Genomic DNA, 23,092 nt, shown 5'->3' on the forward strand with positions numbered 1-23,092 from the left:
GACTGCTCTGCCCCTTAACTAGGTACTCACACAATAATGGCAGTAATCACACTGTATGAAACAGTCAGTAGTATTGGGACTCAAGTTTTTAGAGAGGCAATTTTACCTGGTCGAAAAAGCAGGCACTTTGCAGACAAACAGCTGAATTTGAATCTACTGTGAGCTTGAGCTACCTTTTGTTTTGTTTTTTAGCTCCTTTGCCTCTTTGATATACCTCTGTTCCATCTGTCACCCCAAAGAGCTACTAAGATATTAACTGAGACATGCTAATACCCGGCACCTTAAGAGTTACTCAGTAAAAATGGAATTCCTCCCTCTTCCTTGCTAGTAACTTATTAAGTTAGAGGTAGTACTGGCAAGAGTAAAATCCCACAGGAAATTTATTGAGTTGATTCTGACACTCAGGGGGCCAAATACGAACTCATAAAATAAGGGGAAATGAATACTTCTCCCAATTTACCTCCTGTCATTCCAACAGAAAACTGGGCACCACGTCAGTACCCAAGTAGTGAGTACCTGTTAGTTGGCACTCTACTGAGTGCCAACTAACCATCAGTGACCACTGTAAACAAAGAGGCCGGTCCCTCCAGGCCAGAACAGTCAGTAGGCCTGACAGCTAGGGAGCGTGGAGATCTGGGTCAGGGCCCATGAGCCCCACAGGTTGTGGTCCCATACAGAAAGGGGTGGGAGGAAGACATGAGAGGTATTATTTGCTTAATTCATATGTTTGGTGGATGGATGGATAACCAAATAGACAACCTTACCAAAAACCTAAAAAAAAAAAAAAAAAAAGAAAAAAAAAGAAAGCTATCTGATGTGTAGGAGTTACAATGAGAGATGGAAGTTATACACATTTTTCATTTAATCACTCTTCATAAAGGTCTGGTGTCTTTTTTTTTTTTTTTTTTTTTTGTGGTATGCGGGCCTCTCACTGTTGTGGCCTCCCCCGTTGCGGAGCACAGGCTCCGGATGCGCAGGCTCCGGATGCGCAGGCCCAGCGGCCATGGCTCACGGGCCCAGCCGCTCCGCGGCATATGGGATCCTCCCAGACCGGGGCACGAACCCGTATCCCCTGCATCGGCAGGCGGACTCTCAACCACTGCGCCACCAGGGAGGCCCTGGTGTCTTTTTTTTTTTTTTGGTATTTATAGACAGGCCACATATTGGACGGATTAAGAGCTGACATATTAAAATAAGCAAACTAACCCCCAAAAAACCTTATTAGAAAATAGAGCAAAATATATTTTAGCCAAGAATTGTCAAACTTCTGGTCTCATGATCCCTTGAACACTACTGAGAAGCCCAAAGAGCTTTTATGTTGTTATACCTAGCAATCTTTACTATATTAGAAATTTAAATTCTGAAATTCATAAAATATTTATTTTTAATTCGCTTTAAAAATAGCATCAAATGTTAACATGAATAATACATTTCTGTGAAAAATAATTATATTTCCCCCCAAAAGTTTTAGTTAGAAAAGTGGCATTATCCTACATTTTTGCTTATCTCTTTAACATCTCGCCTAAGACAGCTAAATTCTCATATCCACTTCTGCACTGCATCAGTTTCAAAATGTACTTTTAGTTAAAGTAAACAGAAGAAAATCTAGTCTCACACAGATATATAACAGGACAAGGAAAAAGTATTTTAATAGCCTTCTGGATTTTCTTCTTTGGTACCACACCAAAACTCAAAAAGTGGCAGTTTCTTAAAGGCTGTTTGCAAAGTAGAAACTAAATTCATGTCAATGAATATTTCTGTTACATTAAAATCCTTTAGCATAACTTGGTCTTGGAAGAAATCTTTTACCCCTGCTAGATTTTATATCATATAATCCTTGGTCATTTGAAGAGGTACATTCATCCAGAATTTTGACATACAGATACTTTTCATTATATAGTATCAAAAAATAGTATTAATAGTGGCACTGATTTCATTCTAAGTACTGGAAAGTAATGCTATTTGTTTTCCTTGACTTGAAGGCTCAGTTCATTCAATTTTGAGAAAATGTCTGCCAAATACTCAAGTATGAACTGCTATAGTTTATGTATCATTAGTTCCAGTAAAAATGGTATTCCATGAAGAAAGCATCTAATTCAACTCGCAACTTACTCAAGTGTTGTTCCTCTAGACAACCATCATATACAGCAGAAGTGCTTTGTGAACCATTCCTATAAGGTCACGTGAAATATTTAAGACACACACTTTAATCAAATGTACAATATGTATTACTTCAACACAGTCACTGTAAAGTTAACTTAGCTTTTTATTTTTTGTGTTGTTGTTTTTTTGTTTGTTTACTAAGATTGCATGGACGTAAGGTAGGCAATGACTACAGGACAGACAGTTGGGTACATGGTCTTCATTTGTGCTGAAGTACCAGCAGGTTTGTTTTACACATTGTGGCTTTTGCACCATTACTACAGATGTCAGCACAGTGAGTGAAAAAGGCAAACAACATGTTAGTATTCTTCTGAAAATACGCTGACCTCATGGCCCCCCTGAAAGAGTGTCAAGGACTCCATGGTTCCACAGACCATATTGTAAGAACCGTTATCTTAAAAGTGGTCCTGAAGAACCTAGGGGCAGGACAGGAATAAAGATACAGGTGTAGAGAATGGACTTGAGGACACAGGGAGGGGGAAGGGTAAGCTGGGACGAAGTGAGAGAGTGGCATGGACATATATACACTACCAAATTTAAATGGATAGCTAGTGGGAAGCAGCTGCATAGCACAGGGAGATCAGCTCGGTGCTTTGTGACCACCTAGAGGGGTGGGATAGGGAGGGTGTGAGGGAGACGCAAGAGGGAGGGGATATGGGGATGTATGTATATGTATATGTATAGCTGATTCACTTTGTTATACAGCAGAAACTAACACAATAATGTAAGGGAATTATACTCCAATAAAGATGTTAAAAAATAAAAAAGAAAGGCAAAGTTGGAGCCACTACCCGAATGCTGTTTCCAGCACGGGCAGGATGCAGGTCTGTTGAGCAAGATTTGCATTTAGCTATTTTATAGTTCTGTTATATTTAAAGCCAAACCCTGTTACAGGGTCCTTTCTTCAGTGTCTCCAATATAACTGGAAGCCACCTCAGTTGAGACTTTGACATAGGAAAATTTTCTTTTGATACAAAAAAGCACTAATTCGGGGAAAAAAACTGATAATTTGAAAATAATAAAATTAGTAACTTTTGTTTATCAAAATATACTTTTAAAGGAAAATGGACAAGTTACAATCTGGGAGATGCTATTCACCATACATATACCCAACAAAGCAGGTATCAACAATATTTGAAGGATTTCTACAAATCAATAATAGTACAAACAACCCAAAAGAACAATGAGCAATAGATATGACTAGACATTTCATGGAAATAACCAATTATCACATGAAGAGATGCCCATATCACTGTGATCATGGAAATGTAAATCAGGACCACAATGTAGTAACATTTCATAAGCAAAAAATTTTACATCCGAGAATAGGAGACGTTGAAGAAGATGTGTATCCACAGAGGATTTGCAACCACTCTGGAAAATAGTTTGACATTATTTCCTATAGCTTAACATTCATATACCTATGATCCAGCAATTTAAATCCTCTATTTATACACACAAGACACTCTTTCACATGTTCATCAAGAGACGTCAAGGATATGCACCTTGGCATGGTTCAGAAGGGCAAAAACCTGGAAACATCCCAAACATAGGAAACTGAATGAATGAACCGTGGCATGGTCAGACGATGGAATGTTTACAGTCATCAAAACACATGAATTATGGCAACAATGCTCATCAGCGCGGACAACATGTGGTATCTAAATCTAAATGATCTAAATGACTAAATGATTACATATGTTTCTTTTAAAATCACAATTTCATACACACATATACATACAACACACTTTTAGGAATACATACAGATGTAACAAAACAACTTAAAACAAAACCGCGAGAGAATGAAAAACATGGGGCTCAGGGTGCATGGTGGCCAGAGAGACGGCATGTGGGAAGAAAGAGAATTCAGTTACATGCAGCTCCTAACTGTCAAAGTCTTGGCTTTTGTTTTGGTTATTGAGTTTGAGGGAAATTATTAACGTAATTAAGAATAAGCAAATAAAAATTTTAGAGCCAACCTTGCATGAACCTTGCGTGATAAGAATACGCCATATGATTATATAAGACTATGGTGAATCCAGCTTTATGCACCAACGATTTTAAAAGATATCTATACATTTTAACCTATTACGCACATAGAAACTGTAACACTCTGAGGTCCTGAACAGACTCATCATTTGACAGTTAAGTAAATCAAGTCCTTAATTTGACCAACGTTGTACAGATAGATTCATTCATAAATTCAATATACATCTACTGAACATCTACTATATGCCAGGCACTAATTTAACAGTGAACAAGAGAAATAAGTCCTGTTCTCATGAAGGTTATCTTCACGGCATAGTAGGAATGGGGGGTGGGGGGTGGGGTGGGTGGAGGGATGATGGAGGAAATAAATCGGAAAATAAATACTACTTTAAATAACGAAGACCACCCTGAAGAAAACAAAACATGGTGAGAGGGTGTGGAGCGCTGGCTAGGCGCCTGGCTGTGTCAGGTGTCCTAAACTGGGAAGGCCTCCCTGAGAAGGTGACGCTTGAACAGAGACCAATATGAGGCAGCCACAGTCAGATGCCAGAGACAGACAATGCCACAGACAGAGGTCAGGGCTCCGAGCACCTCTGCCCCAGTGAGGTTCACCTTTCTAGAAGTGGGTGTCAACGTGACCGTGGTGACAGTGTGAAAGCAAATTCACCTGGGTATTCCTACTATTCCTACGCACTGCTTGACAAAACCTGGTTGTGGTCATGTCTGTAGACCCTTGCCAAGAGCCCCCGTCAGTTTACAAAGGAACAGAAGCCCTTCACGATTTATCCGGGACAGAGAATAAGAATGTACGTGCTCAGAGCTTTGTCCAGCGCTGGATGGCGGGCAAGGAAAAGCTCAAGGGGATACCTAGGCAGTTAAGTTTTGCTTTTCTTTTCAATTTTTGTTTCACTGGGCCAAAAAACTAAGCAGCTCAATAATGTTTTGTGACACGTACTGGCTTACTTGCCAAAGGCAACAAATATCTGCTACTTTGCCTTCTCTACACCCCTATCCCATACACACAAACATACCTGCACTTTCCCACAGGCTGACCATGTCAGGGACATTCGAGAGATAGAAGAATGCGCTTTTGCTGCTGCAGGCTGGGCAGATTCATATTATAGGTAAAAAAGCCACACAGCTGATGAGAGGCCTCTGTTGTCCACCAGGAGAGCACCTGTGGCCCCTGGATAAGGAATGTGGGGTAGTAATAATCCAAGTTATGCTGACATTATATCTGCCAGGCCTCTCCTAGCCACCTACTAGAGGGGAGGCATGTAACCAAGGTAAGAACCTACAGGTTAAGATGCTACAGCCACTGGGGGCTTGAGAAGAGTTGGGTTTCAATTGTAGGTGCTCTGGTTACCATCTCAGAACTTGTTCAAGCCACTAAGCTTCCATACACAGCTTTCTTCCTACGTAAAATAACAGTGTTTTAGGTCATTCATCAGAAATTCATGCAACTTCTACTATGAACTATTTGCTGAGCTGGATGAAAATACAAAGCTCTCTCTCCATGCAGTAGAACAGACAAGCTAATAAAAATAAGACTTGTCAACAGGCAACAATATTCCCTCGTAGTTAAGGCTTTAGAATGACACTGACCTGGACCCACATCTCAGTTCTACAATACACTAGTTCTTACACCTTGGACGAGTTACTCAAACTGTCTAGGTTTCAGTTTCCTTAACTATAATAAGAGATTACTTCTGTCTTATCAGGTCGACTGGAGGATTTAAAAGTGCATAGCTGTAGTTCGTTCATTTTCAGCGCTGCACAAAAGTTCACTACATTTTTTTAACCCTTTTTCCTGTTAATAATCAGTTGAGCTATTTCTACGTTTTTGCCATTACAGTGTTTCTATGAGCATCCTTGTACATGGATATTCTCATACATACTTGGTATGCTTCTGGAAGAGAGACTTCTAGGGCATATAGTTAGGAAGTAAAATGCTCAGCTATAGGGTGAGTGAACCTTCATCTTTTCCAACTATTTCCAATTCCTTTTCCAAACTTTCCAATTCCCTTAGAAACATAATGCTGAGCTGGGGATTAAAAAAAGTCCTGGAACACTACATACATGATGAACCATGAACAATTTTTATAATGGAATCTATGTTCATATAGATTTAAAATCATTTATGTTTAAAGGCGGGAAATAAGAAACACAAAATTCAGGTCAGGATTCCCTCTCAGTGGAGGAAGGCACAGCCCAGGGAGGAGTGAGAAGGGAGAAGCTGGAGTACTGGTGAGGCTCCAGCTCTCAAGTCAGCGCTGTGTTCTTTTTGTTGTGCTTTAGTTTCTTTGCATAAATTATTTTCGGGGCTTCCCTGGTGGCGCAGTGGTTGAGAGTCCGCCTGCCGATGCAGGGGACACAGGTTCGTGCCCCGGTCCGGGAAGATCCCACATACCACAGAGCGGCTGGGCCCGTGAGCCATGGCCGCTGAGCCTGCGCGTCCGGAGCCTACACAACAGTGAGAGGCCTGTGTACCGCAAAAAAAAAAAAAAAAAAAAAAAAAAATTCTTTTCAAAGTATCAAATATTCCTTTAAAAAGAAAAGGTATTTTTAAGAGCAATTACCATTGCCTGTGTCTGGTACCAGGTAAAGTTCCCAACGAATGGCAATTATTGCTATACAATGTGATGAGAGTGAAAGAGATGACAAGACAACAGTGGGAGCTCTGGAGGTGAAGCAGCCAGGCTCCACAATGTCCGGGGCTGTGGGAGACACAGAACTGCAGGAAATGGAGGTGCTCAGTGCGGATGGGAGAGGAGGCTGCTCAGAGGCCAGAACCACCAGACTCTGGGCTCTAAAAGGGCAGGATTCCTAACACCAAGAACACTATCCTGATAATAGGAGCCAAAAGCATCAGTGATAGATGAAAGGAAAAGTTTGTCTCATAGATGACAGCTTTAAGCAATGTTCTTAACAAAGGTTATTTTGGCTTAGAAGAATGGGGAGAATGAGAACAGGAGATGGCCAGGAAGAGAATAAGAAACACCAATTTAAGGACAGGCAGAGAAGCTCCCAGAGGTGACTGAGAAGAAAAGGTAAGGAGGTTAGCAGAGAAGTCTGAGGGACTGTTATGCATTTGCTATGTGTCAGGCACTGAGCTAGGGACCCTTCCCTCAAAACTGGTACACACACATAAAACACATACATATACGTATGCATATATATACACGTGTATACATATATAGTTACATATACCAGCAGAAAAGAACATGTATACACACATATATACACACATTTCTTTTACTAAATTTTCTACATTTCTTTTACTAAACCATTTTGAATGTAAGTTGCACAAAATCATGACCCTTCCCTCCTAAATACTTCAATACGCATCTCTGAAGATTAAGAATATTCTCCTACTTAACCATGTCATCACCATACCTAGAAAAATTAAGACAATTCAATAACACCATCTAATATACAGTCTGTATTCAGATTCACACAAGTGCCCTAAAATAACTTCTGTAGTGCTACCCTCCACTGCCCCCAGTCACCGATCACAGTTCACACAGCACATGATTTCTCTTTGGCCTCTTTTGATCTAGAACTGCTCCCTCCCACCCCATCATGTTTGTTTGTTTTTCATGACATTGATTTATTTACAGAGTCTGGGCTGCTGTTTTATAGAATGATCCATGTTCTGAATTTGTCCAATTGCTTATCCATGATTAGCTTTTTGACAAGGTAGGTTGTGTACATCTAACTGAGTCATATCGAGAGGCAAAATATAGAATTATCCCGTTTTGGGTAGTTCAATCATTCAGTGACTGCCAGATGAAAAGGTACCATTTTTTTCTTTGTTATTCTAAATGATCTGTGAGTGATGCTTTTAGATTGGAACATCCTGTTCTCCTACAACCTTTCACCAAGAGACTTTTCACAAACACTGAAGACTGTTGCCTGAATCAGTTATTACACTGAGGTTGCAAACTGTTGACTTTCTAATTCTATCATTCCTTCTACCTTTTCTAGCTGACATTCTTCTACAAAGAAGAGCTTGTCCCTGTCTTCATCCTCCCTTTTTCATCTGTATTTTTAATATCACTATCAACTCTTGAATTTGGTTTGTTTTTTAAAGTATTTTCATCTATTACTGTCCTTCTTATTGATATCCAAACTGTTGAATTTACAAGTGCCACCAAGTCAGCTCCCACCATGTCCTTTTTTTTTCTCCCCCCCCCACCCCCTTAACATTTCCTCATTGGTCTGAGCACTTCCTTGCTTTTTGCCTGTAAGGTATCAACTCACCTTTCCCTGTGCCTGATTTGAAATCAGTCATTTCCCCAAGGAGCCTTGGTCCCTGTTAGTGGGTAGTGATACTTAGAAACAAGATAATCTCATTGATACTGGAGATTGCTACTTTTCCACCTACAGAGGATTTTTACTTTTGTTATTTAAAGTTGGAAATGGCTTGAGCAAGTTTATAGCTATTAGGGTATCAGGACTTCAAGACCTACAAATTTTATTGAAAACTTGTGGAGGTTTATACCTTGAAGGAAACTAGCCTCTAGACTGAGAGAGAGCCTGAAAATACAAAAGAGGAAAGCAACAATGTACAAAGAAAGATTAGAAAGGAAGTCAGTGTAGGCTACAATTAAAAAAAGAAAAACAAACAAACAAACAAACAAAAAACCCACCATGGAGTAAAATAAAGCTGGTCCTGGTCCAAGCAGGTCATGAGCATGAAATTCAATTCATGTTACAGATGGAAAGGAGCACTTATTATCAGATTCTGTACGTTCAGACATTATTTCTGAGGCAATAATGAAATGGCATCTAATAGCACCCACAGGGCATGGCAAGATGTAAGACAGCATTCTCAAAGCACATATGACTGGGCTTCCCTGGTGGCGCAGTGGTTGAGAGTCTGCCTGCCGATGCAGGGGACGCGGGTTCGTGCCCTGGTCCGGGGACATCCCACATGCTGTGGAGCAGCTGGGCCCGTGAGCCACAGCCGCTGAGCCTGTGTGTCCAGAACCTGTGCTCCGCAACGGGAGAGGTCACAACAGTGAGAGGCCCGCGTACCGCAAAAACAAACAAACAAACATATATGACTGACTCATATTGAGATTCATATGAAAAGTGAAACAATCACAAATGTATTGATCTAAAGAGGACACTTACGTTCAACAATGGATCCCATTGGGATGGGCCTCGGACTCATAAAAAGCAAAGGTCTTTCTTTCCTTATGCACTCTGAGCACCATCTCTAAGCTGCATAAAAATGCATCTTTCACATTTAAGTCCTACTCATTTTGCAATGAATGTAGTTGCTTCATTGTCATATACTGTGTTTACTAAAATACAAATTCATTTAAAGCATTTCCGAATTCATAAGTTAGTGTAACAATATATTTTATTGCATCAAAGGTTACTGATTCCTCCAGCAGGTAGGAAGTACATAAATTTTAGGCTTTAAAGTGTAGGAGAATCACTTCTCTGTAGTATTTCCACTCCCATCGAAAGTTCTGGATATTTATATTCTTTTCCTTTGGAATATGCAAGCCTGAATCTTGAACAAACATATACCTGGTTGATATTTAGCTCAGTAAAGTTGTTGGTTCCTCACAAATGAAAATCTGTTCCCCAGCCCCCTGGCAAAGGGATATGCGTTAAGGCCCTAAGCCCCAAGATCTGAAGAACCGAGTACTGCACGCCTGATTGAGAAACACAAACACCATCTCAGTAAAGCAAAAAGAGGTCATAGGTTCATTTCCTTGCCTCACCCCAGGGAATAGAACCACATATTCCAAAACAATGCTGTAGAAGAACAGGCTGGAAAAAAATAAGTCAGGAATCCTAACAGCTCAATCTAATTCCAGATAGAGAAAGGAATCAGTTCCCAAAACTCTGAAGACAGGAGTTTCACAGCTTTACATCACTCACATCAAAAATGCAGGCCTGTGTGGACTGCCAAGTAAGTGCATGAAATGCTCTGGACTTCACTCATGCTCCCTGCTGCTGAGTGCCGCTTCCTGGGACGAGAACCCGGGGACCATAAGAAGAACGGCCTTCCCCCAGGTTCCCCCAGGCAAGCACTGCTGGGCCAGACTCCTGAGGAGGTTTGGAGCACACTGCAGGCCTGCGTTTCAGTGCAGAAGAACATCAACCTCAAATACATGTGGGGAAGTAGGGCACACCGTGGGAGGCTGACCCAGGGGAAGTCCTGGCCGGCTGAGACTCCCAGAGACCTCCGATTCGTCTATTGTCAGCTGAGTCACTCCCTGAACCCCCAACGTTTCCTCTGAGTCATACACTGCCAGGCACCAGGTATTTGATTCTTATAGGAATAGAAACCCTGTGAGGGAGCAACTACTACCCTCTCACTTTAGAGATGTGAAAACAGAAACATAGAGGCCCTCGGTAACTATTACAATATCACAGCTACTAAGAAATTGAGCCATATTTCTTTTTTTGGTTTGTTTTTTTTTGGGGGGGGGTTGGGTTTTTTTGCAGTACGCGGGCCTCTCACTGTTGTGGCCTCTCCCGTTGCGGAGCACAGGCTCCGGACGCGCGGGCTCAGTGGCCATGGCTCACAGGCCTAGCCGTTCCGTGGCATGTGGGATCTTCCCGGACCAGGGCACAAACCCGTGTCCCCTGCATCGGCAGGCGGACTCTCAACCACTGCGCCACCAGGAAAGCCCTTGAGCCATATTTCTAACCAAGGTCCACTACATCCAACATGCATGCTTTTAACCATTATACTGCACTGTCTGCCCATTATTCCAACAGAGCTGTAAAGAAAGCCCACTTCACATTCCGAGACCTAGGCATATGAATTACTTAATCGCTGCTGAGTTACTCAACATACAGTTAAGGTTTAGCACCAATGAGAGAGCTGACAAAATTCTATTCCTATATCAAAATGATACCAAATACAACAGCCCCATTAAGGGGCTATCTCAGTAGTTCTCAACTTGGGAACATTTAAAAAAATGTCTGGAGACATTTTTCATTGTCTTAAGTCATGGGTGCTGCTGGCACCTAGTGGATAGGGCCAGGGATGCAGCTAAACATCTTACGATGCACCAGACCACTCACCCACAAAGAACTGGAACTCAAAGACATGTCAATAGTGCCAAGGGTGAGAAACCCTGGGTTATACCAAAGATTGTAGGTGGAAAATCCCCCAAAATCTATCCTGACAATCCAGATGCAGCTCCTGGTACGGAGGCTAGGATGGGTGGCCATTTCCATGGCCCCAGAAGTTTGGCACCTGTGCTACACCTCGCCCTCCTCCCCCAGCTCCCCTGATCTGCTTGCATCACCACAAGATGTGAAGACTGACCCAGGTTCGAGGAGGTGCCAGTCTTGCACTTTGCTAAGAGTTCTGCTAAAAGTATTTTAAGGGAAGTGGTTGGAATTAAAAGTAAAAAACTAGGTCTGGGTATCATTATCAGCTTACCATCCATACTAACTCACCATCCGTTATGGAGTTTCTGTATTCAGTGGTACCCAGAGGCTAACTGGAGAAACTGAAGACATCCACACCTTGCAGACCTTTAACACCTAGATCAAAAAGGACATACCCACCAACTCACATGCACGTGTCCACCTTCCCTCAAAAAAAATACTGGATTAAGTGATTCCTAAAAACAATACTCTAGAAAAATGCTGAAGGGCCTGCAATACATGCACATACTCATGAACACAAACAAAACATGCTTGCCCTGAGTTCCCTCAGGCGTAGAGGAGACCTGGCTTGGAGCTGAATAGACATAAATGTGAATACTGTCTGGCCACATATTAGCTGCCCAATTCACCTTTGCTGGGTTACTTAACCATTTGCAGCATCAGTTTCCTCATTTGCAAAATGGTGATAACAGTCACTGATTGGCAAGGCTCTATCGTGTAACCCAAGAGCTTGGGCAATCCGTGTCCCCCCTTGTTGTGCTGTCCTCTCGTGTGTCTTGGTGCATGTGTCCGAGAGTTCTCTCTGCCCAACACTCCCTCCCTCCCCTTTGACCCCCTTCTATGAAATAAACTGGCATGCTTAAAGTGACTTCCCCTTGAACAGGTCTATGACCTAGAAGCAGAGGACTCTGCTGACCCACTCCTAAGGAGTCACAACGTTGGGAAAAAGAGGCAGGACCAAGAGTGAGGATGCAAGAAATTCTAAAATATTCAACCGACCATAGACTAAGAAAGGCCAGAAGCCTGATGACAGACTTAAGAATTAATTAATACTATGCAATAGTATAAAAGTTTTAAAATATAAAGTATGTTATAAAGTATTGAATAACATAAAATGTTATAAAATATGACTACAAGACTGAATAAGTAGCCCATATATAAATTCCCCTTCTCTTCAACCCTTAGGACTGTTCTGGAAACCATCTAGGTAGGATATCACATATTGGCACCACAAAGAGAAGAAAAAAAAAAAAGTCACACATTACAGCAAGAGAGATAAAAGCAGCAATAATAAGAAAATGGTTTTAGTAAGTTTAGAAATGTACACAATAATGACACACATCTATACTACTTTCTACTGTTAGAAGAATCATCTAGAAAACAAATATTTATCTCATATGAAAAGATCTTGGGGCACCTTGGATCAAAGCTTTTGATGTTTGGACTGTAAGGACAGAGAAGGAATTGTCAGACTGTCGTCAGATAAGAAATGAACAAAGAACAGGAAGGAAAATGCTCATCATAGGTGGGTACTGATTAAAGAGTGATTTGAAAGCAATTCATTCTCCAAATACATTTTTTATTGAATTTTTTTAATGAATTTATGTATTTATTTTTGGCCGTGTTGGGTCTTCATTGCTGCGCGCCGACTTTCTCTAGCTGCGGCGAGCCAGGGACTACTCTTCGTTGCGGTGTGCAGGCTTCTCATTGCCGTGGCTTCCCTTGTTACAGAGCACGGGCTCTAGGTACGCGGGCTTCAGTAGTTATGGCTCGCGGGCTCTAGAGTGCAGGCTCAGTAGTTGTGGCACACGGGTTTAGTTGCTCCGCGGCATGTGGGATCTTCCCGGACCAGGGCTCGAACCCATGTCCCCTGCATTGGCAGGTGGATTCTTTAACCACTGTGCCACCAGGGAAGTCCCTCCATATACATTTTTGTTTTCTAATTATGAACTATTTCAAGTACACAAAAGTACAGAAACTAATGTTGGTTAACACCAATACACTTAATCGCCCCATGTTAACTGATAGTAATATTTAGGTATCATTGTTTCAGAATTTAAGAGGTGAAATACCACAAATGCAGCTAAAGTCCAACCACCCTATGGCATCCCTTGCCCCTCCTTCCTTCTCCGGGAGTAAGCACTGTCCTGAAGTTAGAAGATATCATTCCTGACCAGAACATGCTCAGTACTGACCTGGATCAAATATAATATTCCACCACAGAGAACTAAATCTCTTTGTTTTATTTCTAAAGAGAACTTCATGACCTTTTAGGGCTATTCTAGGTAAATCTGGTTTTTTTACCACTGGTTCTCCATAAAATATCTATTTATATTTCCAGACTAGAAGGATGAGATTATTATGATGAAATTTATAATGAGTAAACTCTAAGAAAAATCTTAGATTTCAGGCTCCTTTTAATGGAAATTTTTCCTACCTCAAGTCCCAACTACAGCAAAGAAAAATAAGGTTGTTTTTTTACCCTCCTCACCAAATATTTATTAAAGTCCCCTATGTACAGTCTTTAAGAAAAAAAAACAAAAAAACTTGCTCTTCAAGGAGTACTCTTTGGTTTAGCAGTATCAACATTATAACCAGCTCCAGACCTGTGGAATCTTGAGTCTTCATTTTAGCAGGAGCCCTGGGAAATATGTACGCACATTAAAGTCTGAGAAGGGTTGCCTTAAAGAATTCAGAAAGGTGACAACCTAGACCGAGGCAGAACCAAATCCAACCACCATTCTGCCAAACCTATCCTCTTCCTATCATACAATATAGCTTTCAGATGTTATCTTGGCAAAGTCCACACATAAGTAGACCAGTGGTTATCAACCAGGGGCAATCGGGCCTCCCAGAGGACATTTTGGTCACAACTTAGGGAGATGATACTATTGGTCCCTAATAGATAGAAGCCAAGAATGGTGCTAAACATCCTACAATGCAGAGGACCGTCCTCAGGACAAATAATTGTCTAACCCAGAATGTCAACGGTACAAAGGTTTAAAAAAAAAAAAAAAAAAAAAAAAGCCTGTCTATGATTTCCTAGCTAAAATGGTCAATTGTTAACTTCAGTAATTTAAATCAGCTGATTTGAGCAACCAAACCCATAAAGGGGGGGGGGGGGGGAGAAAGAAACCAATAACTAAAAACACTTCATATGCAATGCTCTCAAGTAAAGGGTTTACAAGGTTCCCACCAGGGTTTACATCACATCAGTAATCGTCAATAGTGACAACCAAAACGAAGTTCAGTAAAGCAACAACAAAAGCGCGTGTTGAAATATTTCACAATTATACAAGCTGTATTTAAAAAGCAAGCGCACTGCTACCACACATACTTCTTCAATAAAAACATTCTGGCATTTATTTAACTTAATTAAATCTTCATTTTTCTCCTACAATACAGGATCATTAGCGAAGAAGCACCTTGGCCACTTCAAGATGACAAGCACTCACTAGGCTAAATTACTTCACTGAAAGGAAACCTCATATCAGACAAAAATTTTAAAACGTAAGTGAACAAATCCTTTAGTATTATCAAGAGCTTTGTTAATTTCATCAAAATATTACGAAGGAATAACTTCTCTTCTTCAGAGGAAGTAGAATTACAGCACACAGAACAGTGGAAGGTGGTCCATTTTAAGAGAAAAATGGGTCAGTGTGTGTAATTACACAGAGGATGAGTAATGAACTCAGCATGTTTTTACTAAGATGAATGTATTTCTGGAGCGAGTATCGCCTTGTCTGGTCCTGTATCAACTAAGTTCTGCCCAAAGAGAGAGCCCTGAGGTTATATGCAATATTCTACAACCTGAAAATACTAATGCAGCCCAATCCTGAGACCTAACATTTCACTACAAACAACAGCACTCACTATCTGGATTAAAATGAAACTTTGCCAAAAGATGGCAGAAAGCAATTCATAGGCTCTTTTTTTTTTTTTTTAACATCTTTATTGGAGTATAATTGCTTTACAATGGTGTGTTAGTTTCTGGTTCATAATAAAGTGGATCAGTTATACATATACATATGTCCCCATATCTCTTCCCTCTTATTACACATTAACAGCTGTCTTTTGGTCTCATAGATCCATTCCACCATTATGTGACCAAAGATCCAAAGTGACGGTTTATATAGACTAAAACGTTTCAAGTCATTTCATTCTCCTTTACCTGGATTTGTGGAACAAGGAAGATTTCCTTTCCACCTAAGAGTAGCTGAAGCCTTATAATATTTTTTTTCTAATTGAAGTATAGCTGATTTACAGTGTTGTGTTAATTACTGCTATGCCGCAAAGTGATTCAGCTGTATATATATATACATATATATACACACACACACATTATTCTTTTATGTGTGTGTGTGTGTATATATATGTGTATATATAGATATATATTTTCCCCCCCATTATGGTTTATCTTGAAATCCTTCTTAAATGAAGTCTCAAGAATTCAGGGAGGGCTTCCCTGGTGGCGCAGTGGTTGAGAGTCCGCCTGCCGATACAGGGGACACGGGTTCGTGCCCCGGTCTGGGAGGATCCCACATGCCGCGGAGCGGCTGGGCCCGTGAGCCATGGCCGCTGGGCCTGCGCGCCCGGAGCCTGTGCTCCGCAACGGGAGAGGCCACAACAGTGAGAGGCCCGCATACCGCAAAAAAAAAAAGAATTCAGGGAGCTGTGCTTATGTTCCCTGAAGCCTCAAGGTTCACATAATGACCACTTTCACTACAGAAATTCAGAGGTAATCTCAGAAGTAACTTCCATGGGCAGGGCTGGCTACACTTCCACAAACTGGCTCCACAGAATGTCCCTTATTTCGGTTGATCATCATCCAGAGGTGCTTTTCCTCTTTCTTTCTCCCCCTTTGCCTGTCTCTTGTCTTTGATGGGCTGGGACAAGCTGCTTAGAAATAGTAAATCAGCTGAGAGCCTGGGGCCGGGAATGGAGGGTTGCTGGGCCACATCAAGACATTCTTTCTTTCTGATTTATTTGGTTCTTTTTATTTTTACGTTACCGTATAAAATCAGCATCCGTATGTTTCTATTTCCTCCATCTGTGAAATGATTTGAAGTTTTAGTAGGTCTCTATCGGGATATTAAATCACCTCTATACTGAAGACACGGAGAGGACGCTGGACAGGTGTTACAAGGTCAAAGCGATACATGTCTCTGTTATCAGCTTGTCCTATTTTTCATCTAACGTGTACTCCTGCCTTTTGGTCTCGATATATAAGTGGTCTCACTTGCCACAGATACCTTAAGATAGCCCCTTTTCCACACATCTCTTGATCCGTCACTGTAGAAAAGGCTGCCACACTCTGAGACACCAGGACCAAATATGATAAATTATGTACCTGGGGGTCACAGTGCCCTGCCATCAACACTACTGCTCAAGAAAAACAGACTTGGGGCCTCCCTGGTGGCGCAGTGGTTGAGAGTCCGCCTGCCGATGCAGGGGATACGGGTTCGTGCCCTGGTCTGGGAGGATCCCACATGCCGCGGAGCGGCTGGGCCCGTGAGCCATGGCCGCTGGGCCTGCGCGTCCGGAGCCTGTGCTCCACAACGGGAGAGGCCACAACAGTGAGAGGCCCGCATACCGCAAAAAAAAAAAAAAAAAAAGAAAAACAGACTTAAGAGAGTGAGCATTACCGCTAAAATTGTCTCGGATTTACCATTAGCTCGTTACCTGCATAGAATGTGCCTTTAATTTGCCTCTGCTGTATCCATCCAGACGGCAGCACGAGCAGCAGTGATGGCCTGCTTCTTCCCCCAGTCAACACGTCTCAAACGGAGACTCTGATCTGCCATTGCTTAAAAACAGCCCAAAATAGCAAGAAGACATCTGGAGGGAAAGACCCAAGCAAGCCTTGAGTACTCATTTCATTTCAGAAGGCACTCCGGCTCTAGAAGTTTACCTGGGTCAGCTAGCCCCTTCCATCAACGTCAAAGTGAGGAAGGGAGGAGGCATGAGGTGCATGGCAAAGCATATATGCTCAGATTCCTGACACTCTGAGGAACCAGAGAGCACAGTTGTGGACCCATGGCGCCAGGCTACATTCAGACATATTGCAGTGCGAAAGGACAAAAGTCACGAGATTCTGAGAAAATGTCTTTATACAGATTTCTAGAAGGAAAGCAAAGAAATGGTGGCTCTCACTAAATCATTTCTGGGAAATTCTTCACTGTTACCATATACAGTGGCTTCTATAATTTTTCTATAAAGAGAGAAATTTGGTACTCATTAAATCATTTCTGGAAATTCTTCACTATTTCAGTATTTAGTTGTATATTACATAGCTGATATTTCTCTCTACTTTAAAATGTACTCACATCTGCTTTTTAAAAAATTTTATATTTTAAACTCCAGTGAATCCAACAATTACTGAATACATATCATGATCCCTGCACCACACTCACTGAGGGGCTTGTGTCCCCAGCACCGGGACCCCTGGGAGCATTCTCTTGAGCTCTGTGAGACTGGCTCTTAGACTAAGCTGCACCTTACTGTCAGAGGACAAGACCAATTATTTACTAAACACAGACTCTTTGCCACAGTGGACAGTTAAAAATAGAAAACACGGCCCCTTCACTTACCATGGAATATATGAAACAGGCCACAGAGGACCTACAAACAAACCCATTATGATCAGAGCCAAGTGGGCAGGGGATTAGATTTCCTTTCAAAGGAAGTCCAAGGACAGGCAAAATCAATTGCTAGAAATGTAACTAGTTTTGCCATATGCTTGCAGGAAGAGTACACAGAAGCAACATATTCTTTTGGGGGAAACAGCACACAAAGTTTGCACGTGTGTTTTTTTTTTTATTTGCAATGTGACTGAATTTCATATTCCACATTTCCAAATTCTACTTTCTCACACTTCCGTAATGTTACTGACACAGTCCTTCATTCACTGTGTATAAAGCACCAAGCTTGGCAGCAGAAATACAAAGATGAACAAGATATATTCTCTGTCCTTAAGGAACCCACTGTTCTCCACAGTCTTTCTTTCCCATGATCCCTGACTAGATGTAAATTTCTTAAGAGCAGGGACACATATCTTATATTCCCAGATTGCATTTCATTATTTCACAAATATTTTAAATATCTAATGTTCTAAATGTAATGCTAGGAATACAATGGTAAAAAAAAAAAAAAATGACATGGTCTCTCTCCTCTGAAGGCGCTTACGGTAGTAGAGGAAACAAAAAACCAAACAGCTAGAGAGACAAGTGCTATGACAGCAGAAAGGCACAGAGCCATGAGCACACACACAAGGGACCTCACACCCAATCCACCCCAACCAAGGCTTGGGAGGGCAAAGCTTCCTAAAGAAAGTGGCATCCAAGCTGAGACCTCAAGGATGAAGAGAAGTTAGCCAACCAAGAAGGTAGCGAAAGAGTCTTCCACACAAATGCAAGTTTGTGCAAAGGTCCAAGGTGAGAGAAATCATGGAACCCACGAGGTAGAAGGGTTCAGAACAGCAGGGACTCATCACTGGAAGTAGAATGAGTAGGGATCAGACCAAGATGGGCCTTCTGGTAGCTCAGGGTTAAAGAGTTAGGACTTTATCCTGAGGGCAAGGACCAACCCGATGAAGGGTTAAGCAAGGTGTTGACATTACAGATAAGATGGGCAGTAGACATTTTCTTAGATGTATCAAGTAATCTTTCAAAAGAGTTCTAATCTTCCTGTGCCATAAATCATCATGTCCAACATCAGTGAAGACTACACAGGATTCTCTAACAAAAGAAGGTTCTGGGTAATACCTAGGATAGTGTCGTCCAATAAAAATATGATGCTAGCCGCATATGTAATTTAAAGTTTTCCAGTAGCCATATTCTTAAAAAAAGTAAAATGAAGTGAAATTAAGATTAATAACGTATTTAATTTAATGGGATATTCCTAAAATAGTTCAACATATTCTCAATATTAAAAATATTGAGATATTTTACATTATTTTCTGCGTACTAAGTCTGCAAAATTCATTGTGCATTTTCCATCACATCTCATTCTGGACTGGCCCCATTTCAAGACCTCTACAGCCACATATGGCTAGTGGCTACCATTTGGACAGTAGAGATCTAGAATGTACTTTGGGGAGCATTTCTCAGAAGGCTTAAGGTCTTTCTATCATTTTTGTTTGTTTTCTAATTTATAAAAATAATGCGAATCAGTTTTTAAATGGGAAAAAAAAAACACACAGAATATCTCAATTTTGAAAGGTACCCATAATCCTATACCAAAAATACCAGTTATAGTTGGATGTGTATGCTTGTAAGACATAGTCCTATGTCTAAAATATACATAGGGTAGGCTTTCTAAAAAGTTGGGTCTGTGTCAATAGCTCTTACACCTAATATATTACAGAGTTGTGAATAAAATGAAACAGATTCTCTGTTTTTATAGCTTTATTACCTTTGAGACTATATTTAAATGAGCATTCCTGGAACTTTAGAGTTGTACAGGAACCTTTATCCTTTTAGGGAAACGCTGGTCTCCATGATTCCCTCAGTTCTCAGACTGTCCCGCTTCTCTAATTTTTCTTTCCTATCATCTGTCTACTCCATTCTGCCCTTTTCAAAAGGAAGGAAGGGAAGGTGAAAGGGAGGAAGAGACAGGCACCTAAGGAATATACAGCAAAAACTTTGTTTCAAGAACTTGCTGGGCATGGCAAGTTCTTGCCCTTCCCTTTATTTGTTTCTCAGCAAACGACTCGAAGGTCGTGACTGCCCTTTGCGTGACTATTTCACATCACCTTCCAGGCCTTGCCTTCAGAAGTTACCAGACGATGAATGCTACCACTGCCCCACCTGCAGAGGGGCCCTGCCCCCGGAACACCCTCATAACCCAGCAAATCATCCCTGTGCTGTACTTCGTGGTCTTCGTGGCTGGGATCCTGCTCAATGGCGTGTCCGGGTGGATCTTCTTCTACGTGCCCAGCTCCAAGAGTTTCATTGTCTATCTCAAAAACATTGTCATCAGTGACTTCCTGATGAGCCTGACTTTTCCTTTTAAGATCCTGGGAGACTCGGGCCTCGGCCCTTGGCAGCTGAATGTGTTTGTGTGCAGGGTCTCGGCCGTGCTCTTCTATGTCAACATGTATGTGAGCATCGTGTTCTTCGGGCTCATCGGCTTTGACAGATATTATAAAATCGTGAAGCCTGTTTTGACTTCGTTCATCCAGTCCGTGAACTACAGCAAACTCCTGGCGGTGCTGGTGTGGAGCCTCACACTGCTGCTTGCCATTCCCAACATGATCCTGACCAACCGGAGCGTCAGCAAGGCCACACGCATTAAATGCATGGACCTTAAGAATGAACTGGGCCTCAAGTGGCACAAAGCCTCCAACTACATCTTTGTAGCCATCTTCTGGATTGTGTTTCTTTCCTTAGTCATCTTCTACACTGCTATCACGAGGAAAATCTTTAAGTCCCACCTTAAGTCCAGAAAGAATTCCATCTCGGTCAAGAGGAAATCTAGCCGCAATATATTCAGCATCATGTTCGTGTTTTTTGTCTGTTTTGTACCTTACCATGTTGCCAGAATCCCCTACACTCGGAGCCAAACAGAAACCCATTACAGCTGCCAGTCAAAAGAAATCCTGCTCTATGTGAAAGAATTCTCTCTGCTACTGTCAGCTGCAAACGTATGCCTGGACCCCATTATTTATTTCTTTCTATGCCATCCATTTAGAGAAATCTTATGTAAGAAATTGCATATCCCATTAAAAGCTCAGCATGACTTAGAAACTTCCAAAACCAAAAGGGGAAATGTAACACAAGAAAGCACAGATACTTTGTGAATTCCCACCTCCTTTCAAATAAAGTCTGTGCATGCATATTGTAATCTTCAATTACATAATAAAGGAAAATGAATAAGAAGCATGTCCACAATAATAAGTATCATCTCTAGGCATTACTACTCAATTTAGTACAATAATAAAACTAAAATGTAAGTTTCCATGCTTGTTTTTGTACCATCAAAGAAAAAATAATACATTATTGAATCTTATCCCATCAAAATAGAAGGTTTAAATTTATAATCAATAGTCTGGTCAGTTAATATAGCACGTTAAATAGCAATAAGGAAAACAGGAAGCAATCAAGACGATTCACAGGGGCATCTTCCTTCTCCTAAACACAAGAATTAAGTTGGCATATTATGCAATTTTTTTCAACAGGGTCATTAAAGACCAACTTAAAAACAGACACAGTCTGATAAAGGATTAGAGGCCTGTTTGTAGTGAAAAAGTCAAGTCTTCTCTGATTTGAAGAAGCAGGATAAGCAGACACCCAAAAAATTACTTAAGAAATCCCCCACTGATTTATTTCATGGCATTTCAAAGGAAAGCAGATATAAACTCTGTACATTGCAGCAAAAAATGTAATTTTTCTCTGATAGCATTTTGAGGATGATATAAGATACATCTTAAATATGTTTTATATGAAGATTAGCTAAGCCATTTAATGAGCCTAGTGTTCTGGTGCTAGAATATGTTTAAGTAAACTCTACAGAGGGAATCTAGATAGTGGCATAAGAAGTCAGATCATAAGGAGTTTATTCAAATATTGAAAAGTCAGGTAAATTTTAAAAAAAGGAACTTTAAGGTCCAGGGCTACAACAGAAAATAAAATAGTAGGGCAACAGTGAGAGTGGATTAATCCAGAAACATCTCTGAGATCATCAGTACTATTTTTTTAATTATTTTGTGTAATAATGTGTTCTTTTCTGTAGCTAGTTTATAAATAAGGTTTGTAATATATATTTGCTACAGCTAACGTAATACAACATTTAATCACTTCATACAAGCAGTGCTGTAAAATAATTAAACATTTTGAAAAGTGGCATATGGGAAAGTAAAGCTACATTTTGTTAAAGTGGTTCTTTTGGGGGGATGTCCTGTCGTAAAGTGGTAATCCACATGCCACTGGAATCTTGCAGAGAATAGTTGACCAAAAGGAAGTAGCAGCTTTTTACTGTTGAAGACCACACAGTATCAGGTCACTCCTACCCCAACACACAAACCCTCACAGCGCTGTTTACCCAAAAGGAAACCCTGTGTCATTTTGGGCAGATGACCTGTTATGTTTATAATTTGTATGATATTATCTTTTGATGTCACGTTCTGTACTAATAAAGTCTTTTTTTTTTTTCCTTTTTCTCCATTGTCAAAGCACATAGGTAGTAGCAATAGGGTTTAAGGACAGAACAGAGAAATAACAGCACATACTTTACTCACATCATCAAATAGAAACAAAGCTTAGTTTAAGGGTGCTTTGTAGAGTCTCTAGATTAATCATTTAGGTGATGCTAATGTATCAAGGTTTTCTCATTTGTAAGTGACAAAAGAAAAGAAAAGGAAAGAAAAGAAACCTAAAATTGGGCATGTGCAATAAAAGAGATGTATTGGCTAATAGAACTGAATGTCCAAAGTTGTGGGTATGGCTTCCATTAAAGGGCTGATGCAGGGCTGCAGCGGATGTAACCAGGGCTGGGTTTGTACTATTTCTCCAGCCACCTTCCACGGTGTTTGTTTTAACTCATAAAAGGAAGCTGTCAGCTCTCCTTTTGTGGTAGCAAAATGGAAAGGGATAAAATAAAAAGCAGTCTGTGCTACACCAAATAATGAGGTGGCACTAAAAACACACTCTGCTAATAAACCCAACTTGCCTTTCTACCTGCCAGACCAGATTCCTCCCCACACACAGCCTGCCCTTCCCGGGACTGAGACCGCAGTCTGCTCCCTGCCAGCCCGATTCCTCGGCGATTTCACCTCTGCAGTCGTTCCCAACTG

The 23,092-nt window shown here is 41.0% G+C and overlaps 2 protein-coding genes across 3 annotated transcripts in view; one reads left to right on the forward strand and one right to left on the reverse strand.

The window, feature by feature from the left end:
- Nucleotides 1-23,092, reverse strand: part of MED12L (mediator complex subunit 12L) — a 318,889-nt gene that overhangs the window by 183,758 nt on the left and 112,039 nt on the right. The window lies entirely within an intron of this gene.
- Nucleotides 20,087-21,100, forward strand: P2RY14 (purinergic receptor P2Y14). The gene has a single exon (XM_060100196.1). It carries the CDS (start codon nt 20,087-20,089, stop codon nt 21,098-21,100), a length of 1,014 nt encoding a protein of 337 aa, XP_059956179.1.

This window comes from Mesoplodon densirostris, chromosome 5, assembly GCF_025265405.1.
Source record: "Mesoplodon densirostris isolate mMesDen1 chromosome 5, mMesDen1 primary haplotype, whole genome shotgun sequence".
Classification (NCBI taxonomy): domain Eukaryota; kingdom Metazoa; phylum Chordata; class Mammalia; order Artiodactyla; family Ziphiidae; genus Mesoplodon; species Mesoplodon densirostris.